The 21,401-nt window shown below is 36.1% G+C and overlaps 1 protein-coding gene across 5 annotated transcripts in view; it reads right to left on the minus strand.

The window, feature by feature from the left end:
* The window catches only part of Trhn (tryptophan hydroxylase), a 137,248-nt gene that overhangs the window by 39,893 nt on the left and 75,954 nt on the right, over positions 1–21,401 (minus strand). For 2 of the 5 annotated variants that reach the window (XM_071589912.1, XM_071589914.1), the window contains exons 2-3: positions 18,706–18,765; positions 17,341–17,530 (exon numbers count right to left, since the gene is read on the minus strand). In XM_071589912.1, coding sequence (XP_071446013.1) covers positions 17,341–17,481 — 141 coding nt within the window. In that variant the 5' untranslated portion in view covers positions 17,482–17,530; positions 18,706–18,765. The remainder of the gene's footprint in view (positions 1–17,340; positions 17,531–18,705; positions 18,766–21,401) is intronic. The other 3 variants (XM_071589913.1, XM_071589915.1, XM_071589916.1) reach the window with 2 other exon arrangements.

The following is a 21,401-nucleotide window of genomic DNA, read 5'->3' on the forward strand; positions in this document are numbered from 1 at the left end:
TGATGGTGCCCAAAAAAAGTTTTGAAAAAGCACTGTTATATGACTAAAAGAATATTTGGTCATCAGACCAATTACAGCAGGTTTAAATTCATTATATCCTCTATCGATTGCGTCCAAACGACGGGTAAATATTAGCTCAAAAATTAACCCCGTTGCGTTGATTTGATAAGCCTGTCCTTCCGGGAGGACATTATAGATTGATTAAGATTGCGAGGGAAAATAAAAGAAATAAGATTCTGTTTAAGAAGGAAAGCTAAGTTGATCATTGAAGTAGAAAGGAATAAGCTAGAGAAGGTGGAGCAGTCATGAATTTGGGCAGTATTTTAGAGGAAAAGGGCAATAGTGGTATTGGAATAAGGAGAAAATTGTGTTAGCAAAAGAGGCATTTACGGAAAGAGAATTGATGACGGCTACATTGATTAAAGATGCGAAAACAATTATAAAGCCTTTCCTATGGAGTGTAGTGCTTTACGGATTTGAAATCTGGTCTTAGGAGCAAGAATAAAGGCGTAGATTGGAGGCTTTTTAGATGAGGGCGTGGCGGAGAATGGAGAAATAAGTTGAGCAGAGATGAAGATAAACGCCTAGGTTTTAAATTGGGCGACGAGATTAATGTACAGGGGGAAATTATGAAAATGCAGTGCAATTGGGTAGAGAAAATGTTTTGAGGTGCTGGTATGCTAAAGGCCGTGATAGAGGGAAGAACGTAGGTTAAGTGGCGCAGAGGAAGTAAAATAAGGCAGCATAAGAGTAGGCACCATGAAAATATTCAAAAGTTACGAAGAAATGAAGAAAGAAATAATTTAGAGCGAATAAAGAGGATATTATCACAAAACTAAGAATTAAAAAGTCCTTTGGAACGGTGCAAAAGATAGCTTCAAATAGTTTTAATAACTTGAATGAAGTGAATGAAGATTACGAGGAGATGAATTTGAATGGAAAGATTAGCCCATTGTTGCAGATTATACTCTTTGAAATCCCTTTTAGATATGAAAACGTCTCGAGAGGAATGACCCTCATCCGGTACAATTTCTGGATACGCCACTGCCTTAGAACCTTATATTTTTTCCTTTTAAGACGCAAGTACATTCAGGAATTATCTATTATCATCTCGTCCTCTTAGAATATTTTTAGATATATTTGTTACCCATTTCATCCACTGATTTAGATTACCATGAACTTTCAAGTGCATGAAAACGTCTCAATAGTTAACTTAAAAAAACGTTTATCAATATTTCTCTTTCGATCAAACAATTTCTCGTCGAACGAGGAGAAACTATTTTTAGGTGAATACGGTGGTTAGTTAAGATTAACAGTTGGAAATGCAAGAACTAACAAACTCTATAGCCCAAGTTACCCGGAAAATTTTTTCTAGAACTGAGTGAAATATTTGCGCGTTAATGTAGAGAGAGAGAGAACGCCGACAAATTAAGCAAAATTAACATTTTGATCAAGAATGCTGGAAGGTAGAAGGGATAAATAATCAGGCGCGGCATAATGAGATGGATGGTGGGGAATGACGAAATAAAAAAAAGGGGTAAGGAAAGGAGAGAGGCGTAAAACTAAAATAAATAAGGGATTCAGGAAGCCGCTAAACACGGAATTCGTATGATATTACAAAATCCGTATTCAGATTACAAATTAAAATTATAATTCCTCCTTCTGTGCTTCATTTCCTATAGCCATAATATGATTGCTAATACCATACGTATGTTACTTAATGTTCTTTTGCCACACTTTTCCCTAACAGATGGATTGCTTAATGCTCTCCGGTGCGTACATCACGAGCTCATAAATTATTTTGTGAATAATTTAAATGATAATTGCGTATATTTGTGTCTAGAATTTGAATAAAATTGCCAAAACTGCATGTAGCACGTCACCGTCCTGTAGGTATTGTAAGTATAAGAAAGCTTTCAAGCTTAAAGCATATGCTATTCGAACTTTGTAAGTTTATGGATACTCTGCAATCGAAACAACTTGTGCCTAGACCTTCGGATACAGATTCGATCAACGGTTCATATATTTCCACCAACAAGCACAAATGTAACGCATAGTGGAACGGTTCTAAATGCGAGGGATCCCCACCGCATCATGGGGCGATGCGAGACGCAACTTCAAATCAAGCTAAACATAAAATTCTTCTTGGATCACGATTAGAAAAAATACACTGTGCGTTTACCCTTCCAGAAAATATGGCCAGCGACGAATTAAAAAAAAAACTCGAGGGTTGAAGGATGAGCGGGTGAACTGGAAAAAAAATGAATGCGGGGGCAAGATGGATATCAACGAGGTAGAATGAAACTTGCGGGGAATGGTAAAACAAAAGGTGAGAGAGGGAATACATTCTCAAAATAAAAAGAGGCAGGCGGGAGATAATGAGTTCGTGGGAAACGCAAATGTGCGGGGTAGGTGTCCACTTCAGAAAAGGGGGAAAAAAATAGGGAGCCACTCGTAAGGGAAATGGGAGAAGAGGCGAGAAGTGAATAACGCGGAAACACGTGTGTGAAGCGGAGAAGAAGGGAGATGGGAAGCCAGTAGACAAAGAGGGAGAGTAATAAATACTAAACTTGGAAGAGGCCAAATAAGCCAGTGGAAAATGGTAATATCGCACGTTGGGGAAAATAGCCGCTTTCAAAGGAAGGGAGTTTCGGGGGTTTTAGAGGTTCGGGGGGTGGAAGATGGGGCTGAAGAGGGGGTTAGAGGAAGATAAGAAAGGGACTTGAGAACGATTGGATTCAGAGGGCCGCGTCGTGAGTTGGGGTGGATTAGTTTCTCCGTTGCCTAAGGTGTCGGCTTTATGACCTCTTAAATTCTAGAGCAGTGAGGTGTCGGATGTTTAACCGCAAAATAATGTCATTTTGATAAAAAATTCATTACAAAAGCTATCAAGCTTGCGAAAGCTGATTAAAATGCATCCGTGCGCAAATTTCTTTGATGCGAAAGACCTGAAAATTTTCTACTTATTAAATAAATACAAAATACCGTCGCTAAAACTTTTACGATGCACGGATACGTTTACATCTTTGATACCATTTACGTCAACATAGCTGTGATGAACAGTATGTTAAATTACTAAGAAAGTACTTAGGTAAATAACACCCTTATATTTTAATCAGGTCAAGTGCTCGTTCTTTGAAAGTATTTGATGAAAACATTGAATACACATTACCTTATTGGCTGTCTAAAATCAGAGCTATTAAGAATTGCGTTTCCACGTGGTTAGTCCCCTCATGAGTTACCGAGTATCTAAGTAAGAGATGCTAAATAGTGCTAAGGTGCTAAAATCCTGCGATTTTACTGAGTTAACCTTCACTCTAGTATGGTATTATACATACACAGCCGATTTCATCCTTTTTTAATGATTGAATATGTAAAATAAAGATGGATACCGCCAAGTGTACTATTTGTTCATTAGTATTTTACAACCGGAGGGGAAAGATAATTGAATACGGTGAAACATGGTGCCAAGAGGGAGGAAATGCTTAGCAGAAGAGTAACATCCCATGTCAACAAGAGGAATGGTAACCCTTAAGGTGTCAAAGCCACTGTGAGCGATGCTAACAAATTTTCCCAAAAGGCCAATGTCGCCATATATGATTATTTTCTCGGTGGATATTAAGGTAAATAACAATTGAATTATTTTTTAAATTACTCTTCCTTCTCTTTTTTAGCACCGCATCATATAAGTTTTATTGAAGTTTGGCATATTCTTATATATAAAAATGTTTTTACAGATATTTTTCATTATATATATATATATATATATATATATATATATATATATATATATATATATATATATATATAACTCTTTCAAATATCCTGACAATTTTTCCACGGCATTAGCAATTACGCATGGCACTCAAAGGGTTGAAGATCAAAAACGAAAAATCCCTCCCAATGAGTCACTTTTAAAATCCAGAATGACCGATGGTGATTCTAATTGAAGAATTATACAGAGATCAAAAGTCAGATATTATATAATACTAGCTGAATACCCGGCTTTGCACGGGTTAGGGAGAAATAGTAATATAAATATACTACATAAATAAATAAAACAAATTATAAAGTACAATAATACACTACTTCATACAAATTTAAGAATCTTTTTTATTTAACACCTGTTTATAAACTACATTTTTTGTTTCATATCCAGGAGAAATAACATATAAATTTTTAGGCGAACCTACTCTGGAGCAAGCAACATAAAGTTGCCCGTGGCTAAAACTTGGCGATCTTAGATCAACACCACAAAACTTTAAAGACTGTCCCTGTGATTTATTAATGGTAATTGAAAAAGCTACCCGGACTGGAAACTGTAATCTTTTAAAGTTGAAGGGAAGATCAGTTGGGATTAGAGGTATCCGTGGAATAAAAATTATTTCACCTTTTCCTTTTCGCGTTAAAATGACTGCCTGGATTATATTTTTCATTAATTTTGTCACACACAATCGCGTCCCGTTGCAGAGTTTTGGTGGATCTAAATTTCGTAATAAAATGATTGGAGATCCTACTTTAAGTACAAGGCGATGTTGTGGCAATCCAGCTGGATCAAGTGAATTTAGGAATTCCGTTGGATAATTTACGGCTTCGTCAGCATCCACTACGGTATCAACCGATTTATATTCAATCACGTCTCCTGGCAGCATGGCTAGTATCTCCTTGTTAATTTCATTAACATCATCGTTCTTAGGAGCAAGAATGGCTCTTTCTCGCAACCATTCCAATTTTTTATAATTTTGATTAACGTTGGGATAGACTGCTTGTATCATATCGCGGACAATTTTCACCGATACACATACATCTGATGACAATTTTATCATACCAGATGCTTCAATGACTAATCTATCTTCTCCAATCTCCAAAAGTTTATTTGCAAAATTTTGAGCATTCCCATCTCTTAAGAGGATTCGCATGTTTTGTTTAAGGCTAATTTCTTGGACATGATTCCATAGAACAGAATGTTTTAAACAGGCATAAATTTCATCAGCTGGAGTCGATTTTGGAATGACAGGCAGAGTTTGACGGAAGTCTCCACACAGGAGTACCAGAGCTCCTCCCATTAAACTGCAGTTTCCTCTAAGATCTTGAAGGGTTGCGTTGAGGGCCTCAAGAGATTTTTTATGAGCCATCGTACACTCATCCCATACTATCAATTTACATTCTATAAGAACTTGTGCCTGGCCGCTTGTTTTATTTATATGACATGTGGGATTTTCTTGTCGGGAAATATTAAGTGGCAACTTAAGGGCAGAGTGGGCTGTTCTTCCTCCTTCCATTAATGTCGCTGCAATACCTGAAGATGCAACGGCTAGAGCAATTTCTCCATGAACCCTGATTTCAGCGAGAACTAATTTAATTAAAAATGTTTTTCCCGTGCCACCAGCAGCATCAAGAAAAATGATACCTCCTTCTTGTTTATCTACTTGATCCATTATTGTTTCGTACGCGAATTTCTGATCTTCATTAAGGAGTTGCTTTTTATCCGCGATGTATGCTTCTAAGTCTAAGACATTGTAGCTAGTTTCACGTATATAATCTGGATAAAATACACCCTGTTGATCTTGTACAGGTGCAAAAAGACCGAGTTCCACTAAAGTCTTGTTAACCATGGTGATACACTTTTCCTCCAAAATAATCAAAGTTTTATTAAAAATGTCGGAGTTAAACGTAATATCCAATGTAGGATTTTCACTTCGAACTTTAGCCAGTATATCCTCACTCATTGATTATTTATATTTTTCCCATATTGTTTTTGGTTAGATGGATTACAGGAGGTTATTATGATGGCAAACAAAATTCGGATTTGTCCTGGAAGAGAAATCAAACTGGCCTCTCGCAATGAGTCATCCCAGTGTTGATCTCCTTCTAGCAACCCTAAATTCTGGCAAGCTTCTCTGAATCTCTCACATATTTCTCCGTTTACCGTTCTTAATTCTGCAAATGAGCGAGGTCCTCCAATGGTATGTAGAAGCATTCTTAAAAAATAACATTCGGCGTTGTTAGGATGGACTGTGTAGACTCGGCCAAATGCGTCACATGAATAAATATTATTCTCAGGATCAAAGTTGCCCATTTTTCTTCTACAAAAGACTTTCCTTGATGTATTCCACGTATAATATCTCGGCAATTCTGAATACAATAGTGTTCTTGCAAAAGTATCCTGCTGGCATAGTTGGAAAAATGCTGTTTCTATGACAGCAAAAAAGTAAACAAATTACATACATACAAACAAACACTCTCCTTTATATATATAGATTAGAGTATAATTCTAAAGACAAATTAGGTATTGCTATAATATTTAATGAAGACCCAATGGTTTTAAAGGAATGAAATGGTTGTCATTTTTTTGTCTATTCTGCGGCTCTGTGGAAGTAAATTTATTAGGACTAAAACGTATGGCTGTGTTTTAAACATTATCTGAAACTAAAATTTCATTCTCAAATGACGTACCTCAGAACATGGCTTCAAAAATTTTATCTTGTAAAATATTTTCCCCTTGGAAATTATTTGTATTAGCTCAAAACAGGATCACTACTAACTCTAAGAATATGCTCCATTATATGTCTAATGCGCGTTTGAAGAAACAGTAACGAGAAATTTTAGCCCCTCATTACGTCTAACCCATCGTTCTAGTAGTCCGGGTCCTTGAGGAATTCTCGACGTGTCACGAAGACAGATGTGGGACACTTAGGCTAGTTTCGGTACTAAATAGGTCGCGAGGCAAGCAGACATTCGTAATTTAGGTCGGAGGGTTAATAGAAAATTCCGTTTTGTGTCGCACCTGCAGTAAAGGTGATCATTTATTTAGACGCTTATTGGTCAACAATGTAATGTGTAACAACATTAAGATAACTTAGTATGAAAAATCATTATTCCTATTAAATACTTTGTAGGCTTTTAAATTTGCTTTTATAATAATTGTGCACCGAATAACTTAACAGGGGCTAAGTAGTATATCAAACAAAATAAAAACTGGACCAATAGAAAAATACATATTTTCCTTCGATCGATACAAAGAAAATATTTTATTGTGAATTAATTAAATCATCACAGGCATCAATCCGAAGATTGGTGTCCAGCTTGTCTCCTAAAGTAAACATTAGTACAAATTGGTACTTTCATTTAGCATGCACCAATATCCGTGAAAAACCTTTCGAACAGAATGCTACGCGACCTCATTACGTCCAATTTCTGCATCATGCCTTTGCATATTTGAGCCCCCTATGTCACCAACTTTGCTGGAGCTCTGATATGACGTTGAATTTGCTAAGTTGCCAAGCGTGCATATACATTAATGATTACGGTGCTGAAAAACTGGCCCAACGCGCCAAAATACACACCATTATGAGCAAAAACAATTTATCTGGAAATATAAGTGATATAAAGGCAACAATCGTGCCCCACATGAAAAATAGAACCAAAAGCGAAAGAGGTGTGAAACCTTGAAAAAAAAGAAGCACACATTAGCGAAGCAAATGTTCATTGGGAAATTCCTGTTCTTAAAAGGAAAAATTAAAAATAAATACACTCGTACGGTCTCGAGGATATGAGGACGAGGGCGAATTAATATAGAGTGGCCTAGAATGCTTAGTAGGCATTTCAAACCATGATGATTTTGAGGCACATTTTATTAAGGGAAGTTTATAGATCCGAGTTTTTATATGAACGTTATTGTAATCTCAGACTAGAGGAAAACGAAGAAAAATAGGTTGGAAAAGGGGGCGGGTGCGGGGTGTTATAGGGAGCTAGAGAAAAAAAGGCAGATTGCGATTTAAGAGAAAGCCTCGGTTGGGCCCATCTCGTCGAGGGGGGGGGGGGTGGAGGTGGGTAGGAGGAAAGGTGAGAGGGGCGCAGTTGTAGGAGAGTGTAAGGGAGAGGAAAGAGAAAGGGGAGGGAGGGAGAGAGAGGAGGAAGCATGAATTATTCAGCCGAGGGCTGTGGGGGTGGAAGCAGCGATCCGAATAAAAAGCCCGGCCAAGGCATTCGAGGTTACTCGGTTGCTTAAAACACAACCATGCCAACTTTGACGAGAGGGAAGCAACGATGGGTGAATGAGGGGGGAGATGGCTGAATGAGATGGGGAGATGGGTGGATTGGGGGAGAGAGGTAGAAGGGAGGGATTTTGGTTCGGTCGCAGGTTTCTCTAAGCCCGTGACGCGTTGGATTTACGCTACGTGTTGTTTTCAATTCCCCGAGATGACTCCGCCTACCCTTCCCCACTACATTTCCTCCAACTCTCTGGAATGAAACGGAAGACGCGCGAGAAGCAGTGCAACCACGATAATTCAACTAAACAACATGAGGAAATTTGAAAAAAAAATTTTTGAGGTTTTCAGAAACTCCAATGCAGCAGCCGTACTTGGAGGGAGCATGGCACTCATCGCATTACATGACGTGCTCCAGGTGCGAGTTGAGTCAAAAAGAGAAACTCTTCCCGAATTACAGCGATTCTGTTTTGTTTTAAATTTTAAAAATGTCTTCAGTGGTTTAAGCAGGCAGGGTGAGAGATAACTTGAACGATCCTCAACGACATTAGAATCTAGGATATACCTCAGTGGCTATTATTAATGAAGTTATTTACGTTTTACTTTTATGGCTTGCTTCTGTAAATTGGATGGATTTGGAAAAGCCTAAGAGTGCGCAGAATAGGAAAATCTAAGTAGTGCGGAATTGGGCCATGGAAATAAAATTTTGCAAATGTATTTGCTTTTTTCTTGTAATTTAAATATATATTATGGGATGACGGGAGGACATGTGGATTGAGGAAATACTGGGAGGCAATATGTAGCTGAAGACTGATATAGGGGGAAGAATACTGGGAAAGTAAAGTAGAGGGGGGGAAATAATAGACATTTTGGATGGAATTAAGGGAGTTAGAAATTATGTAGCGCTAAAAAACGAGTTATTGTCATATTTATTATGGGTTTTATGGATATTCTGACTCATAGTTGTCAGGAATTAGGAGTGTAGTAGTGTGTCAAACCTTGGTCCATCTAAAACCTACTCTAACTCAGTAGACTACGGATAGTAATAATTGCGTATAGGTGAGTGAGAATCCATTACGCCATATTTTTAGCTCTTCATAATTACTAAGCCACACAAACTACTACCCCACAGTTTATTTGTTTTTTTTCTTTTTATATTGTATCCAAATCCCTACCGTCTGTATATATTATCTCGATATTTTCGAAAGCAAAAAGAATATGGATCGTGGAAAAAACTCGCTTATTTATTTTATTGCCAATTCCGTCCATACAGGCTTCGCGTAGATGCCATTATCTCCCAACTCATAATTCTTGTTCCATTATTATGATAGTGAATTTTTTTATTTTTCAAAAGGCTCAATAATAAACAGCTAAAAAGATTTTCATCAAACTTCAATGGGTAACTAGGACAGTTGCAAATAGTACAAAGAAATTGTCGCTACAAAAATAACGATACGTACTATTCAAAACGTTACAGGAGTAATATGAATATTGATCAGAAATTGACATGTTGCACATAATTAGGACGGAGGAGTTTAAATTTCGTTATTTTATTAATATTAAATTTAATAAACAAATATCACAATTAAATCACTACTGTTTGTAATGCAAGAATAATGAAAAAATAGTTGCCGAAGAGAGCTAATTTATGTATTTATTTTACATGTATTGACGTCACATATTTACATTTAATATAATTGATTAAAGTTTAGTCATATGGTCGGGGCTGAGTTTCAAAACCGAGACTGTTTGACCTCTGTTCACATAGACATGAAGAGTTGGAGTAAGGACTTGGAGTGAGGACTGGCCCTAATTCAAACGAAAAGATTTTTTTATGACCACCACAAAAGTTTTGCATGCTTAATAATTAATGATTTTTAAACATTTTCCAATGCAATTATGTAATTTTTTATAATATTTGCAGAAAAAATCAATAAATGAAGATTATTTACGCATAGTAAATTATTTATTTAAAAATAAATCAATGCATAAAATATTGAGAGTTATCCTGGATTGACTTTTTTTTTCTTTTTGGATTTTTATTCAAGAACAGAAGAATTACATTTAAAAATCTTTTATTTAACGTAACGAAATGAATCAAACATACTAATAGGGGGCCGTTATTTCAAAGAACATTAATATAGGTGGTTGGATCGCTGGAAAAGATGCTCCCTCAAATGTCATTTTTTTGCCCGTGATACTTACATATAACGCGCTCGCACTTCACAGATGTACAGGAAGAAAATTCGGTTTCAGTAATTTTGGAACGCAATCGCCACCCTTTCAAGGTAACCACTCTATAAATCCTAACCTAAAATCTTCTTCATAAACTGACTTTAATGAGCAACGACTTCAGGGCAAAACCATTGCACTTCCGGACGAAAGACAGCACTGGTATAGACACTATGGAGATGCGTTTTATGATATATCACTGAGATACTGAGCCCTGGTATGAAGGAAAAAGGTAGCATAATTTATCAACGCTTCACAATATCATTCTTCTTTGAAATCTTAAGCTATAGAACTATGCAAAAATCAGGGGTTGAGAGGCAATAACCCTCACGCTTAGCGAAACACGAAACCCAGCTGGTTGACTGAGTCACGCGAAGAGTGCCCGACATGAATTCCCCAGTTATTCGAAGTCCCCTCGCTCTGCCTTTTTTCTGTAATTCAAAAGGGTCCTATCTTTTAGGGTACTGTGCCACTCAATTGTTTAATTTGTTTTGTGAATTGAATAAGGAATTCAGCTAATTATATTTCACTGTAAAATATGTACTCCTTACACTTATTAGATTCAAGGTATTCGACCTATTTAAAGATAAATTTAGAATGACCCCTAACGACTTTTTACTATTATGTTTCACGAGAACTTCCTCTTGACACTATTTATTTCCGCATTTCTACGTAACGTCTGTCTGCCTTCATGTCTAAAAAAGCCCACTCTATCTCCCATCGTATCCAAGCTTACTCAAAGTCATCCCTTTTATCAAAGCCTTTACCACTACCTTTCACTATTTATTTCATCCAATTTCTTTGCCTTTTTTAATTCTCTCAGAAACGTCCTCTCTTCACCCACCCACCAAACTTCGGTTGATAGCTATCCTCTCGACGCAACTTATTCCATCCATTCTCCGCGACACAAAAGCCTCCAATCTTGCCTCAAAGACCAAGTTTTAGATCAATGAAGTACTATGCTCCGTATTAAAATCTTTAATCTTTATGCATAAGAAAGAATTTTATCATTGATGGTAGTCTAACGGTTTGGATGGACACAAAGACCAGCCATCGCTGCATAGCTAGGCTTCACTTAACGTGAGATAACTTGATACACCCATCTAGAATTAACACCTCTTCAAGTCCGTATACTTCCATCCCCCTTCATTTCGTTCCATGTGCCTATACTTTTCCTACCCCTTTCTCGAAACGAAACAACAAGACAAAAGATGGTGAAGCTTGATTCAAGAAAGAACAGGAAGTCACACATGAAAGAAATACCAAACACGGATTCGCTGATGCCATTGACCATAAAGTGGAAAGAAAATCATCGACGGAACATTTAAGCTGATAAAAGTAATTGCAGAAGTTGTAGATGAGCAACTACTACAAGAAGTAAAAGAGCTGTCGCTATGCGTAGGTGGACAATGAAGCAAAAAGGAGAGTTAATGAAATAACATTTAAACACATACAAGAACTTGAGTGATGGAGGGGAGAGAGATGAGTTAATGGAGTTAAGGCATTCAATGCCCAAGCTCAGGAAAGAATGACTCGAGGGACAACTAGAAAATAAGGAAGAAACATGATGAAGCAGCAAAGAAACTAGTAACAAGTCAATGCGGAGAGAGAAAAACCAAAATAAAACATATTACGGATGAAAAATACTATATCATACTACATTGTGAAAAGAAGAATAAATTACATCGAATACATTGAATGAATATGGAAGGAACTCATCGAGAGATTGTGCATAGGGATAAAACCTTCTGAAAATACTTAAAGACTTTTTATAAAAACGAGAACGAGAAAATAAAAAGAGAAATAAATACGATAGAGCAGTTAGGCACATGAAACATGGATTCGCCAGTTTCAATTGCGTGTTGTTTTCCTAACACTCGGATATGTCTCAACAACATGCGACTCAGGATTGCAACGTTCCGAGATTTCATCATAAGTTAATTCCATTCGATTAAAGTGAAAAAATTGTAAAATCTACCGTTATACGAATGTAAAACGAATAAATGTTTTTATTTACCTGCACTCATTCCAAAATGTTTCTACATCTACATCGCATATCCTTCAATATGTAAAAGAACTATATACACGGGAAAGGACAATGGAGTAATTGATTATAAACCAGTTGATTAGGAAGATAGACGAGAGAAGGAAATGGGAGAATGTACATACAGAGTCAGACAGAAGACAAAGGTTGAATACAAAGAAGTACAAAGGGCTGAATTAGAAACTAGGATGGGGAAATAATAGGGCAAAAGAAGCGTGGTGGAAACTTCAAGCAAAAATATTAATACCTTTTGGTGTTCAGTGGTTAGCACAACGGATTATCAAAAGATCCAAGAGAAATGGTTACAATACGCAGGAAAAAGTGGTAAATATATTAGGTCAGAATGTTTAGTGAGATATGTTAACAGAACATGATGTACATAAGGAATGCTTAGGTCGAAGCATACCTAATGACGAATTATAAAGGCATGAAGGGAATTGAAATTAAATAAAGACATTGGGATGGATAAGATTCAAGTGATATTAATTGAAGAATTAAGAAAATGTGAAAGAAAGCGTTTTTATTGATAAATTTGTATTAGGAAGGAGGGAGGCTTCCATTTTTGAGGGATACATTTTGCAGGAAGATTTCATCTGATCAGTGTTACTTCCAACCCAAAAAGGAAAGGCAGCCATATATAAGGACTACAGAACAGTAAGTTTGTTTTCACGCAGATAAAGATGTACTTAGAGGATAAGAGGATAGAGAGGAGGACCAATCATTAATAGCGGATGATCAGTTTGGGTTCAGGTAGGGAATGGAAGAGGTACGTGTGGCACCACAGTAGTAATGAGGTCACTAATGCACGCAGAAAGAAACATAGAACACAATTTTTATTCATGTTATTCCGAATGATCAAGCTTGAATCGCTTAAGCTTATTGTAATGGTGGATCAAGTTGCATTTTGTTAGAAGAGATAAGAAAATTGTGGCTGCTTTTGAACAAAATTGACCGATTTATTTTGGCATCAAAAACGGTTATCAAGGAAAGTATTACAAACTCTACACAATATCAGTGCACTCCAGTTTTGCGAAATGCTTGTTATCCGCATATAAATGGGATGAAACATTGAGATTGTCAAAGTGCATTTACATAGATGACAAATTTTCTTCGATGACGTTGGAATGGCAAATATATATTGCAGCCTACGGATAAATTTTATCCAGAAGCATAGGTTTAAAGCCACACAATAAAAAAATGGTGAAGAATTTAATGAAATTCACATTTGACATTCAATTTTGTAATCCTCAAAATATATGCGGATCGTCTGAGTTAAATATTCGTAGGGTATGAATAATTTACTTTCTAGAGTCTAGCCTTATTATTTATGAAAGCACATGACTCTCTTGTTTTTTAGAGTGAGGTATGATGATAATTTAACCGTCTGTTCTTTCAAATGTCACTCGGAATCGCATACATTAGGCCACCTTTTTCAGAAAATTTACTCATACTAATAAAAAATGTTATATCCCACGTAACAAAATTGACTCATAAAAGAGAAATACATTATAGCCCACCCACTCACTTTAATGAAATATGTTAGAGCCAAATATGGTTAAAACAGTTTTTATAGAGGAAAAGGCGTGGTACAAAAATTTGATCATTTAGTTAAATTTTCCCCACCGCTCAATTTTAAATACACTAATGCTTCGAAACAAACAGATTACGTATATTAAATATTAGGTCGGTGAAGAATATTTTTCATGCAAAAAGTAAGACAAGAATTCCGTTTGATGAGAGAAAAATTTGAATATTATTTATGAATATTTTTTACTCGCATACTTTTCATATATGTAAAAGCTAATAATCAAGCGTATAAGCGTGTAACGAAAATAAGCAAGATGTTCTCTTTTGGTTGCAGTCAAGAAAAGCCTGAAATGAAGCTAGGAAAGATAGCTAACTCTAATTTTTTCTTCCATTCAACCTACACCTATTTTCATTTTCTTTTAAAGTCATTTAGGATGTTTCCTACTCCTGCTTTTTGAGTTTTTTTATATGTCTTCGACTACATCTATGTATTCTTTCTTTTGTGCCCCGAGAATATTCCGCTTTTCCAGTCCACTTGACACGAACTATCATTCTCGAGCACAAATTTTACACATAATTACTATTAGTAATTCCAGCAATCACTTCTTTCAAAGTTTCCCAAGCATCATACACACTTCCATCTGTTTGTTCCGTTCCGTCTCATCAAAGTACACATATCCTCGAGCATGACAATTCATTTCGCATGCTTAAATTTATAAATTGCAGCCTTTTTATTTTTACTGTGCTTTCTATGTTTTTCAATATATTTTTATCTACTTTTTTAACCATATTAGTCGCAGTAGTCCCGGGTTTTGACTGCTGACCGGAGGGATCGGGTTTGATTTTTCGGGTAACAGATCTTCCTGGGAAACCGTAACCAGCAGAACGAAAGCAACTGGCCCTACTACCCTGAAGTGTGAATTTCACAAGCCGTCGGGCTTAGTACTGGGTGAACTCTACCATCACCTACTAACCCGACCTTCGGATTGATTACTGTGTTTTCATGTTTAACCATTCACTTTCTCCCCGGATCTGGTTGTATGTCACCAAAGAGTGATCTGTTCAACTCACAATTACTCACTAGCCTAGTATCCTTCTCAAAACATCTTTATGTCGCATTATAAGACATCATTAAATACTATTAGAACCACTTTTGTACACAAATGATAGGTTTACGTTTTTACCATGTATTCAATCTTCATACTCACATAACTCAACACGTCTACATCATTATAGTACAATGAGAAGCTATGCAGCGGCCCATGAAGATTTCTCTCAATTTCATCCAGGTTTCTATCCCAGAATACATTCTTCACGCTATCAGGTTTCCAAATGCTGGTTTATGCCAAACTTTAATCACAACTTTTCGAATGTGTCCAACTTTTACATTAATCCAGTGCATCTAAGCGAACTTGAATGCCTTTACATGCACTGTAAATATCATTATCCATAAAATCAAGACTCTAGTTCGGCTACCATGGATTCCGTTATTAATTCCTGACCATGATACCTATACTACTTCTCATACTCTTCTCTGCACTGCTTCCATTAATTTCTTCATCACGTCTATCGCACTCTATTTCACATGCACACAAGACATCCAACCCTCCCTTAGTAATTTCATTAACCAACTCTTGTTCTTTTTCATGCAAATATCTCTTATTCCAGGGACACTTTTTGCTGGGCCGATCGTACATGATTTCAGCCGTCCATTTATGTCACAAGACTTTTCATTGATAATTAAAGGATCATAGGTAGTAGATGCATGGTTATCAACCTTCACAGTACCCTTGTTACGGACAGCAATCAGTGCTAATGGGAACGACACTGTCATTTTTAGCATATTTTTTCAATTGATCCACGTGCGAAACCAAAGCCTTACTGGTACCAAAGCCCCGCTTTCACTCTTCAAAACAAGTTATTATAACTTCTGAGGGGATTATCTTGAGAGCCAGTATACCGCTCACCGCAATGCGCTTCTATTTATGAGAAATACTTGCTGAGCAGGATGCCGAAATATTTTAAATAAATAAATACTAATGTAAATTCTCAATATGAGGCACTTTTGACACCAAAATGGTTAAGAATATGGATAAAAATCAATGATCGACTTCTATAAATATTTTTTATTTTAGCTCCGACATGGTAATGAAGACGGTGTCTTTATTTTAATTTGATCCGCCAAATCCTGCACAAAATATAAAAATTACTTAAATCTCCGAGCACCAAAGCCCATCAAATTTTTTTAATCCTCTTACATCCACAACAGACTGAATTCCTTTTCATATAAAAAGTGACATCCACCGTCAACGACTGAAGGCATATGCATAAATCGAACTGGAATTTCGACTTTTTTCAATCCAGTGCACAGAGGTAACGCCGCGAATGTAGACAATTTGCATGATAAAATGTATCGCGGAATACCTAACCTTTAGGATGAAAACCGGGTATATCAGTGCCTCTCGCCGCGTTCACGATATACTATCAACCAAATCAGAACAGGAAATATAGTATTTAGCACACTCATCGTCTTATCGTTTTGACGAAGGCAAGCAGTTAAAATACAAATTCCTCATGCCTCTTTGCGGACCAATCAATATGAGAACAAGGAGTGGAGAAATACCGAGAGCTATTTTTCTCGTATGATATCCTGGCTATCCTAATTACTAATGATGCTACTTTTAAATGTAAACCGTAGACATTCAATGATATTACATCAGGATTTGCACGGGGAAATATGCGAGTATGTTATTTTATAATTAAAGCCTAGCGGAAAACTTCAATTATGAGTATACGGACGGCATAAAAACAAAAAAAACATATTAGTATTGTTTCTCGATGACAAGTAGATCGAAGTCACCATTCTCCACCATTGAATGAGAAAAATTGTAAATAAGCATACAAGTTAATATATTTATCAAACAATTTCATATTTAGAACTTAGAGTATTCGGAATAATAATATGCGCGCTAATAATAATGGGAATACTGGTATTGTATCTGGGCGTCCTAAGGGCTCATGGGCAGATTTTCAAAGAAAATGTTTAGGTAGGTCACCGACTTGCTACTAGCAGGAAAAATATCTATTAGTTCAGTCAGTGGATTAATAGCAAGAAAATATCATCGGACCCAAGGAAAGTTGAGCGGTCGATTGAATGTTCATAGAAATCTGCACAGATATTATCTATTTCCACAAGCAGATGTTTCCTTCTGAGAGGTCATTATGCTTTATGTCAAAATCCTATGTCCTTCCACTCATCATAAACTGAGATAGAGACCGTAATTCGAGTTATTAATAAATTATGCGATGAATAGGGATTTGCATTTAAGTGATATCGGCTGGCATAGCTGACACATGGTAATCATAGGGAGTTCTGGTATTTATTCTCGAGGTTATTAATAGTAATGTCTGTTATTAGTCAACAAGATACGATCGACATAATTATCAATAAAAATAGTGGTACTTTGTCCTAAGGAGTTAATTGATTTACTGTAAATAATCGTTTTGCCATCGCCCATTTTGGATGGAGGAAAAAGCGAAACTCACCGCATGCCCGAGTTGGGCGAGCGCAGGGGGCCTCGTGTGGGAAGTGGCCGCGGTCGCCACGGGTGTGGTCAGTCCTTCGTTAAGCGTCCACTCCTCGCCCATGCGATACAGCCACAGGCCAATCAAACCCTTACCGCTCATCGTGGATTATGTTGGTGGGCGCTGGATGTCAGGCTGGAGGTGCAACTCTCTGGAAAGGACCAAATGTTTGGTATTTGACGGACTGAATCTTTGAAGACTCTATTACGATTAATGTTCCTTACATACGGGAGATAAAATATATTTGACATCCTTCTTTCTTTGCAAAATTAATATTTATAATTTATCACCGAATTTCTTTATAAGTACTTTTTTTGTTTTATACAATAATACGCTTTGATAAAATACAATATATATATATATATATATATATATATATATATATAATATATCATATTTTGTACCATATTTTTCAAGAAGGCTGCAGCTCACAGAGGAATAGAGTAAGTTATAAGATCAAATAGAGTAATCCAACTGTTTATGATAAAAAATATAAGCTAATATTTTAGAAAATTTGCTTATGCAAAGTTATGACGAAAGAAAAAAGGATAAATATACCGCTTCATTTAATAAAACACATTACAAGTATTTATTAACTGGTTTCAAATGGTTTTAACGCCGTACCCTGCTGAGAGTAAGGTGTTGAAAGGTACATTAGTGGAAATTTTTGTACAATAGACATGTGTATGAGAATTAAGAATAAGTACACTATTTGAGCGTATTTGAGCTATGAGACCATGTTTTAATCTAAAGATATAGGTTTCTGAAGAAAGCTGAATTATAGAATTTAATGATAAGATATTAGTAAAATTGACAGACTCCCACAGTAGGGGTTAGGAAACCTGGAATAAACAGAATTTTGAGGGACCTTCATTTCAGTAGTGTCAAGACATTCAATACTTCATTTCTACACAAATCCCATATTTTATTATACAGCGTAAGTGGCTATAAACTTTTAGACGCTTAAAAATGCTGTTCAGTGAACTTAAGTTGATCGCTTATATATTTGGTTGACAAATGAACTAAATAACAGCAATCAATTTTATAAAATGTTCTTCAATTATCACAAAAGTTGATAATGAACACGTCAAGGATTCCGCCTGTGAAGGATTATTTGGTTTAAAATAACACTTTTGATGATTTAATTGAATAAAATGAACTTCTGTATCGCGAAGTTCAATGTATAGGACTTGAGGTATCTAAAAAAATATGAACAATCAGTTTCAGAGTGTTAACTAAATGAGATTATTTGAACACTTGGGTATAGCGAACATTTTGCTTGCTTTAATATACATATACAATTAAGTAAGACTGAGTAGGACCCACCTCAAATTATGTCCCAATCACTATCAATAGGACATAGGTAGGAGCAATTATAGATGGAAGCTGTAGAAGATAAAAATAGACAAAGTTGTAGATTAAATATCTTGGGTTTTTTAAGCATTGTATTTATTTTTCCACAATAAGAGTTTAATCAGAGGAACTCTTTGAAAAATGTGGAGTCACCATTACAATGTATGCTATGACTATGATCCTATGGCAGAAATTACAGTTCTCATTCTTACAGTAAATCTAGCGTCAATAATAACAAATCCGAATAAACATAGAGAATGGACTGATCCAAAACCCAACTGAAAATTAGGCTATTTAACTACCCTTATAGCATGCTTAACATCGCAATGTTGGTACACTAAATTTTTAACCATGGTAGTAGTAGCCGAAGTCACCAAGACCCACTGCACAGGAACAACTAATGAACAAGCCAATGCGTCTATATGCATGTTAATCTATTGTTATTCAAAATCAGTTGTAACGCCCAAGTAAATCTTTCATCCCCTTCAAATATCTGATGGAACTCCGGTTTACTGTTAGACCTGAGCTTAGTACTACAAATTGAAACAGGAATGTTTATAATTATGAAATACAAGTAGCATTTTGGAGAGTAAACCACATCTTTTGGGAGGTACACTATGCACGAGTTATACATAAAAATGGGGTTTCATTACTATTTATTTGTACTTACCAACATAGGTATTGCATGAAATATACAAGGGCCAAACAAATTTATTCAGACTTGTTCTGTAGGATTAGTCATTTAATTTCAAGTCATTGAGACAGCTTTAATAGGACAGGTACTACCATGAGGAAGAATATTATTTTCAGGGTCTACTTTCAGAAGTTCCGCGGTGACACATATCATCAGTACAATGAGAAGGTTCTGTGGCAGAAAATGCGAACCTAATACGATTTTTTCACTTTTTCAATAGCGAATAGAGAGTGCGGCTATTGAATAGCCTCACTAGGCGGCCACTACTTGATTTCCCTAGAGAAAGAAAAGAGACATAGACCAGGAAGAGGCATCATAAAATCCAATTCAAAGTTCATTTATAATTCCAATTAACTGGCCCATCTGGAGCTATCGCCTTTTTCGCGAAACCATTACGGACAATTCAGAGAACCGTTCCACGGGACAAATAAACGCTGAACATCACTCTGGAAAAAACACGGGAGATATTTAAGACATAAAATTGTACGTGCCAATTGGTCTATTGACAATGGAATGTCAATCAATACGAAGTACACTGCTGCAGTCAATGGTTAAAATTGTGGTAAAATATAATAGAAAAAAAAGAAAAAAAAATATTTTTTTCATTTCGCTGCAGTATGAAAAATTGTAGAAATGAAGGAAACAATAGCAAAGCGAACATAACTTTAACTGTGGGAAATTCTACAGTAAATTTAAAGTTATGAACGGGACTAAAGAAAAAATTACCTTTAATGGGAGTTTTTGGCACTACCCATCAAGATTTTAATAACCAAGTATTATTTTGGAAAAAGAAAGATTTCATGGCTAGCATCGCAAACAGATTTCATTTGTAAAAAAATCGTTGTGCACGAATCGGGTGGTGCATTGCTTATTTTTTCTTCCATTTAAAATTCACAAAGGCCGTGGAAAGTTTTATTTTCCGTGCAAGAGTTCTTTGGATGGGTCGATTCAAAAGGAGAGGAGTAGGATAAATTGATATGTCTTAAACAATAACTGGGAGGAATAATCGAATCTCTCATTTTTCTTAATCATGAATCCAATTTATAAGTATATTGCGAACTATTTATGAAGGATTTCTAATTGACTCTTGGTGAACAGAATTCGTGGAATGGAATATATTCCTGAAATAAACTCGTTAACGCAACAGCTTAGTCACTTTTCTGTGCGAGAGAAAGTGGTGGTTCAACTGGGATTCAAATACAGCTAGATTTTAGGTAAACCACTGAATCTATAGCTACTAACAGAACTAATTTGATTTTAGTGATTATACTCTAATCTATGCTCTTAATATGATAAAGCCAGAGTAGCTGAAGGATGTGAAATAGAAGAGCTGTTAATATAGTGTTAACATTTCTTCCATTCCACGTGCATTTATAATCCACTCATTTCTCACTCGATCTCTTCTTTTTTTACCACAAATACAAGGTGTGATTAAATAGGTACGCAAAACTTGTGATTTTGAATTGGGCAGAGTGCACCATGAGTATTCTTGTGACAAGGTCAAACGATCAAAGAAGAGAACTACTTAAAAGTTCTACGCTGTTTACGAGAAGCAATACGAAAAAACGCCTGTATTTGTAGTGAATCAATTCATGGCTTTTTCACCATGATAATGCTTCTTCTCTTCACTTCGCTACTTATTCCTGAATTTTCAGCCATAAAGGGCACTGTTATGACGTCCCAGCCTCCATATTCGCCAGGAATGGCCCGTGTGATTTTTTCTGTACCCAAAAAATGAATAGAACCTTAAAGGACCGTCGTTTCACAAGCATGAATGAGATTAAAAACAAATTTCGGAGAGAGATAAAAGTAATAAAAAATATCAAGCTTCAGAGATGTTTTAAGGATTGGAAAAAGCGCTGGCATAAGCGTGTATAATATCTAATGGGGAATAATTCGAAGGGGATTGATATATACGTACAAATAAAGTCGTTTCCAAATTACTCAAATTCACGTTATTTATTGGACACCCCTC

This window comes from Hetaerina americana, unplaced genomic scaffold (genome assembly GCF_022747635.1).
Source record: "Hetaerina americana unplaced genomic scaffold, ioHetAmer1.1.p SCAF_4, whole genome shotgun sequence".
Classification (NCBI taxonomy): Eukaryota; Metazoa; Arthropoda; class Insecta; order Odonata; family Calopterygidae; genus Hetaerina; species Hetaerina americana.